The sequence below is a fragment of the Aegilops tauschii genome, chromosome 5 (genome assembly GCF_002575655.3).
Source record: "Aegilops tauschii subsp. strangulata cultivar AL8/78 chromosome 5, Aet v6.0, whole genome shotgun sequence".
NCBI classification, from domain to species: domain Eukaryota; kingdom Viridiplantae; phylum Streptophyta; class Magnoliopsida; order Poales; family Poaceae; genus Aegilops; species Aegilops tauschii.
The window spans coordinates 422,794,071-422,801,444 of NC_053039.3; the positions used below are offsets into that span (position 1 = coordinate 422,794,071).

Below are 7,374 nucleotides of genomic sequence, written 5' to 3' on the forward strand. Positions count from 1 at the left end.
TTAAAGATTGTATGAAAAGTTCTGTTAGAGATTCTTGTATGAAAAGTTTGTAAATCCCCTTGTCTGGTAGTGGTTGATTAGTTAAAGTTTGCGAGTCCCCTTGTCTAATAGTGTTGATTAGTTGAATATAGCCGGCTGGAAGACATCTCAGCTTGACTTGTCACTTTAAAACCTTGTTTGTGATATCATCAAAGATTTTCGTGTGAAACTTATAGTTATTTTAGATGATGCTTTTTTTTTTGGTTGGGCACAATATCAAGATGATGCAACTACAGAAGAGGTCACCTCTGAGCCTTATTTTTCAAGCGGGCACTTGTTTTTTCCCAGTTTGTTCAGCCTGTCCTCTCAGGATTCCTTAAACAAGTCTGAATGAAAAATTCGAGTTGATTTTTTACCAGCAGCGAAGGAGAAGGTGAAGCTGCCTAGAAGTTCAGCTGACTGGTTCGTGATAGTATGCAACTCACTTCAGGCAACTTCCTAGAAGGTTCGATTGTCATTTTCTAAATAGAAAAATAGAATTATTGCAAGGAAGGCAACCTCCTGGTAGGATTGATTGACACTTGGAGCACAATGCAGTTTTCGCCAATCCACATTCTCTGCATTTTCTTGGGATACTGGTAGTCAGGCGCACCAATAGAATAAGTCCAAGCGAGGGCGACATGCATGGACCAGTTCTGGCACAACTGTTGGACATCGTCACAAGGATAGTCAAGTTTAGGCATCGTTCACATGATAGATCAATACTCCAAGTTCATGAATTCCACTTCTATATATATTGCTGCTTTGCAATGACCAGCCTCTGCCCATACCACTTGACATCTTCTCCCGTATCCTGAAGCCTCACACACAGTGCATAGGACTATTCGGATTGCTTGATTGTGGGAAAGAAGATCCCACTACCAATGGAGAGGGTGATGGTGAGCGCTGTGACAGGAGTGATTTCACCACTCCTGCGCAAGCTCACGGCCTTGCTGGAGAAGAAGTACAAGCTGTCCAAAGATGTGAAGAAGGAGATCACCTCTTTGAAAGATGAGATGAGCTCTATGAGTGCTCTGCTCGTGACGCTGTCTAGGACCGAGGAGCTCGATGAGCAACAGAAGGACTGGCGTGACAAGGTCCGTGAGCTGTCTTATGGTATGGAAGACTGCATCGACATATTCATGAATGATCTTGATAGTGCTGATGCCAAGGCTGGGCTTTTGGGTGGACTAAAGAAGCTCAAGGCTCACTACAAGATTGCTAACAGGATCGAAGAACTGAAGGCAAAGGTCTTGGAAGCAAGCGATCGTCACAATAGATATAAGCTTGATGAGCATATTGGTTCTTCTCGGGGCCCTGAAGCTATTGACCCTCGTGTACAGGCACTCTACACCGAGGCCAGTAGCCTTGTAGGCATAGATCGCCCAAAGGACAAGCTTATCGAGTTGCTGATGATGGAGGAGAATGCACCACGACTTCATGTGGTATCAGTTGTTGGATTTGGAGGCATGGGCAAGACAACTCTTGCCAAACAAGTTCATGATAAAATCAAAAGCCAATTTGATTGTACAGCCTTTGTATCGGTGTCTCAAAATCCCAATCTTGTCAAGGTATTGTCAGATATACTCTCTGGAGTTTGGGGGCAGGTGCCTTCTTTCCTGAATGAAGAGCGCCAACTGATCGACAAACTTAGGGAAGTTCTCCAAAACAAAAGGTATGCTCCTATGACTAGATCAGCTATAACAAATGATTACTATGTATGAATAGCCACATCGTAATTGGGTAATCTCCATAGAATTGACTAGTGAAGTACCATCACTTCTTTATCTGTGCTGGTTCGCAATTACATTTGCATGGCCCCATAATTGCTAAATTATTTGAGCATTTTCTGTTGACACTTCAGACATGCCGTTACTTCTCTGACTTATCGAACTACTTGGGCTTGGTCATTTTTGCCTTTCTGTAAAACAAAGTCCACTTAAATCCATGGCATGCTTAGATCCTGAAACCAATAGTTTGTGTCTTTGTGAATGTTGTAGATCAAGGATATGTATATCCATATAACGTATCCAACTAGACTAAATGTGGGAAGTTACCACCAGAGAGCACCACCATATAGTATGCAATGAGATAGGATTTGTTAGTACACAAAGCAAATTTTAGTTTGGTCTGAGACTTTGAGCACAGAAGGCACTACTTAGGAGTGGAGGCCTAAACTTCACTGTCATTTATGTTTCCAAATTGGAGAAATATAAATTTAAGTCTCAAACTTGTATACAAAGTAACTTCTGATCAGAATTACTCAAGTGGAATTTACAAGTAATCAAAATTCAAACTAAGCTGCAATTAGAAATATTTATTAGAAATTTTGTGAGTCTTTTATCTGTGTATTTCTCAATTGAGACCCAAAGTGTCAGACCCTTCCCTGGACCTGCTCTAGAGGGAACTACCTGCATCGGGCCGCATTTTTTTATTTGTATATTTCTCAATCATGCATGCTGGAAAAATTCTAGTGGTCTTTTTTTTTCTTAACCATGCAGGAGAACTGCACGTATAAAATTCCAGTGGTCTATCCGGGCTCTGCACAGGGTTCTTACATATATGTGAAGTTAATGATGATACTTTCACTCACATTTGTTTTTTAACAATCTGTAATTACACAAATTTAACTAGCATATGTAAGAGCGATAATACCGTGGTATCCTGCTGTGGTTCTATACTATTAGTGTGACAAATCGTATTTCATATTGTTTGACAGGTACCTCATCGTCATTGATGATATATGGACAATGGAAGCCTGGAACATTATCAAATGTTCTTTGATGGAGAATAATAATGGCAGTAGAGTTATAACAACTACACGTATTGAAGATGTAGCTCAGGCATGTTCTTGTTCACATGGCCATGTTTACAAGATCAAACCTCTTAATGATCTTGACTCAAGGAGATTATTCCATAGAAGGATTTTCCCCTCTGAAGATGCTTGTCCTGAGAAACTAATGAATGTTTCTGATGAAATTCTAAAGAAATGTCAAGGGGTTCCACTAGCCATACTGAGTGTAGCCAGCCTTTTGGCTAATCATAAGGAGGTAAATTCAAAGGAATTCTGGGAAAGGATACAAAATTATTTAAGCTTACAATTGGAAGGAAACCCTGCTTTAGAATGGATGCGACATGTCCTTAATCTTGGATACAACTATTTATCTCTGGATCTTAAGACCTGCATGCTATATCTCGGTATATTTCCTGAAGATTCTGAAATAAGAAAGGATGATTTGGTTAAGAGGTGGATCGCCGAGGGTTTTGTGGGTCTAGAGGAGATTGCAGAAAATTATTTTAGCGAGCTCATCAATAAAAACATGATCCAAATAGCCGAGTTTGATGACTGTGGGAATGTGTTGTCTTGTCGAGTGCATGATCTAATGCTTGACTTTATCATACTGAAGTCCACAGAAGAAAACTTTTTCACCGTAACTAAGGAATCTCCTGTAATTACCATGAAAGGCTCCATGGAAGTTCGCCGACTGTCCCTCCAACTCAGAAATACAGAATGCAATCATGTGCTAGGGAACATTGCTCTGGCCCAAGTTAGGTCATTTAACTTTTGGGGACCTGGTCAATGTATGCCTTCTCTCTCGAGGTTTCAACTTGTGCGAGTTCTGCATCTTGATGTGTATGATTCCAAGGAAGAGCAGTATGATCTGCCTTCGATACGCAGTTTGTTCCTACTGACATATTTGAGGATCAGAGGTTTGAAGTGTGATGAACTGCTAAAACAATTGCAAACACTGAAACATTTGAAGTCATTGGAGATAGTCGGTGGAGGAAATCGTGGAGAGCTAGATGTTCGCTACTTACCCTCAATGTTGTGGCATCTCATTGTTCCTAAAAATTTGACTTTGTTCGGTGAGATTGGCAGGATGGAAGCCCTCCGTACTCTGTATCAACCCTTCATTATACATGTGGAGATCTTGAAGGGACTCGGTAATCTGAAGAACTTAAGGGAGTTGAAGCTATATCTCTTTGTATTCAGTGATTTTGAAGATGCCCTACTCCCTTCGCTCTGTAGGCTCGACAGCCTTCGATCCCTAACCACCGATGGGTACACCTTAGGATATGATTGTTTGACTTATTGGAACCCACCTCCGCGCCATCTTCATAGACTGCATGTACTGAACTGCCCCTTCTCCGTGGTCCCCGATTGGATTTTGCAACTCGAAAATCTCAAAAGCTTGGAGATGCAACTTGTATCACTGCCAAGGGTTTGTGTCGAGGTTCTTGCCAGTCTGACCTCGCTGGTGCACCTTATACTGCGTGTCAAGGGCAGTGTAAGGGATCATGCTACCGAAGATGTCGTCGTTGTTGTCCGTGGTGCATTGTTCCCAAACCTCAAGAATCTTGTCTTCGCATATGAAGTGCCTTGCCTCACGTTCGAGGCAGGGGCTATGCCAAGGCTTCAGAACCTCACTATAGAGTGTTGTGCACAAGCAGTGCGTCAAGCCGATGCTGTACTCGATGGCATCGAGCACCTGGGGAGCCTCAGGGCGTGCAAGGTGCATATTTACAAGTGTGCCAACCTCTTCAGGGAGAGTTTTGATAGGTTTGCTACTGTGGCACAAGGAGGGGAACACGTATTTCAGGAGGAGGCTCCACACATGCAGGTGCAGAGTCTTCGGGCTGCTATCAGCGAGGCGATCAACAAGCACCCAGGAAATCCCAGTGTCAGCATTGTAACTTTTTGATAGTGCAATCAAGCGAAGGAGATGGGAGGAAGCGCCCAAGTCAAAATGGTAGGCAGAAAATCTCCATACTTTTGCGCCGCTTCGTTTTTCTTTCTGTTGTGTGAAACCAAAACATGGAGTATTACTTAAGCAAATGTAGCACCTGAAATATTACATACTTGGGCTTTGACAGAACTCCACCAGGAAGCATGTCACATATTTCCAGTACATGGTTTTGTTGAGTACGTAATCCTCTCCACTCACTAATTCATGTTGGCATAACTGTGGAATACTATGCAGGTGTTGTTCTTGTGTATCAACCGGTTGCGATGTGAGCAGATGGAAGCTGGGACCAAGTGTTTGGAGTGTTGGGCTGCAGTACAAGGAGCAAAAGGAAGCTGATTTGGTGTTACGAGGGAGTTTATGTCCCAATCTGAATGATGATTGTGTAATAATCTTTCTCGTGCTAAGTTGATATGGTGTGGTCTATCATGTGTTGAGCTTGTAATTCTTTATAGCTATGACACTAATAAACATTGGGTTGTGTGCCTTGTACTGCAGCCCAAGAGGATTTTTTCATTCTTATCAATACATGGTTCACCTTTTCTATCAACTTGATGGCACCAGTGCTTTGTCTAACACCCAGAACTCCGGCTGGAGGCTTTAGTTAGTATGGGATAAGTTGTTGAGGAAGCAGAACATCTGTTATATCCCTCTCTCATGCCCAAACTGCCGTCAATAAAAGGAACAACATTGGTAATTCTTCTCCGCTCAAATGGTGGGGGGTGGCACGGGCCGCGGCGCGATGCCAGGAGGCCCTCCATTGTGCATCTCCAGCGGCTCCGGCCCGTCAGGGCTCGCAATATCCATCCACTGCGCACACTGATCGATCGATGGAGGGAGGCCGCTCGTGGGAGGGAAAGGGGGTGGAGTGTGCCGGGATCCTGTGAGGGGAGCGAGCAGGTTTCATTGCACAGTTTTGTCCCGAGGTTTTCTCCATCGGGTTGTGGATGATAGAAAAAATTGGTGGGGTGAGGAGGTGGGACGAGGGCCAACATAATCTAAGTACTAAACGACGTAGCAGCTCCTTTAATAGTAGAGTTGAAAGAAATTATGTTTGTAATCGGATGCCCATAAAAAACATTCATATTTCTTTTGCATAACAATACTACAATAGACAGCGGTGCATGAACAAACGAAGTACTGATATTTCAACAATAACTAAACGTAAATAAATTATTTTAATTTGTCCTTCAAGGGATGCTGAATGGTGTGTATGATTGAACAATCTATCTCACAGAACCTTTAGGTTTCTACGTGTTAGACAAACTAGGGTTTGGAACAATGCTCGATACCCTAAGCGGGTACGGCTGTCATGTATATATAGGAGAGAACGTACATGTACATGTATTGTGTTACAACACGTATATCTACAATATACCTAGTCTAACACCCTCGCTCAATCTTAACTATGTCCTGAAACACTCAGGAGGTTAAGATTGTGTCGGCATCCTTCAAAAGAAGGTAAGGGCAAAGGTTTAGTGAAAATGTCAGCAAGCTGATCCTTAGAAGAAACAAACTTGATCTGAAGTAGCTTCTGTGCAACACGTTCTCTCACAAAATGATAGTCAACTTCGATGTGTTTCGTTCGGGCATGAAATACCGGATTGGATGAAAGATATGTAGCATCGATGTTATCACACCAAAGAACAGGCGACTGGGCTTGAGAGACCTTCAACTCTTGAAGCAATGACGGCACCCATATGATCTCAGCTGTGGCATTAGCAACTGCTTTGTACTCAGCTTCAGTGCTACTCCGAGACACGGTAGCTTGCTTGCGAGCTTGCCAGGCGATCAAGTTAGGACCAAGAAACACAGCATGTCCCCCCGTGGATCGCCTATCATCGGGACTACCAGCCCAATCAGCATCAGAGAAGGCTGAGATCAAACCAGAAGCCGCAGGCTGCAGATGTAGACCATATGAAACAGTGTGTCGAACATAGCGCATAATGCGCTTAACCGCTGTCCAATGAGGACCACGCGGTGCATGAAGGTACTGACACACACGGTTAACTGCAAATGATATATCCGGTCGAGTGACGAGCAAGTATTGCAGTCCACCAACGATGCTGCGGTACTCAGTGGCATCCTCAGAGGAGAGCAAGTCCCCATCAAAAGCTGACAATTTGTCTGTGGAGGACATAGGAGTCGTAGCAGTTTTACACTGCATCATACCCGCACGTCGTAACAGATCCCGAGAGTACTTCTGCTGAGTGAGAGTCAAGCCACTGTCAGAATGAAGAACCTCCAGGCCCAAAAAATAGTGCAGTCTCCCAAGATCCTTAACAGCAAAAATAGCCCCTAGAGAAGCCACAAGCCGATCTGCAGCAGTGACGGACGAACTGACAAGTATGATGTCATCAACATAGACCAGAATGTACATAGTCACCTCAGGTCGCTGAAGAATGAACAGAGACGTGTCTGCTGTAGACGGTATAAACCCATGTGCACGAAGAGCAGCGCCAAGACGTGCATGCCACGCACGAGGAGCCTGCTTCAAACCATAGAGAGCCTTGTCGAGGCGACACAGATGATCTGGCTGAGTAGGGTCAACAAAACCTGGTGGCTGGCGCATATATACCTCTTCTTCCAGAACTCCATGAAGAAAGGCATT

The 7,374-nt window shown here is 43.7% G+C and overlaps 1 protein-coding gene across 1 annotated transcript; it reads left to right on the top strand.

Moving 5' to 3' along the window:
- Positions 1 to 81: 81 nt before the first annotated feature.
- Positions 82 to 5,313, top strand: LOC109764294 (disease resistance protein RGA5). Its single transcript, XM_020323137.4, has 3 exons — positions 82 to 1,693; positions 2,738 to 4,769; positions 5,001 to 5,313. The coding sequence occupies exons 1-2, from the start codon at positions 903 to 905 to the stop codon at positions 4,719 to 4,721; spliced, it is 2,775 nt and encodes a 924-aa protein (XP_020178726.1). The 5' UTR covers positions 82 to 902; the 3' UTR covers positions 4,722 to 4,769; positions 5,001 to 5,313.
- Positions 5,314 to 7,374: the final 2,061 nt, after the last annotated feature.

Excerpts from the sequence above, each read along its gene's own strand:
- LOC109764294 (XM_020323137.4), top strand. The coding sequence starts at position 903 with ATGGAGAGGGTGATGGTGAGCGCTGTGACAGGAGTGATTTCACCACTC. Across the intron at positions 1,694-2,737 it reads GAAGTTCTCCAAAACAAAAG|GTACCTCATCGTCATTGATG; the intron begins GTATGCTCCTAT and ends ATTGTTTGACAG.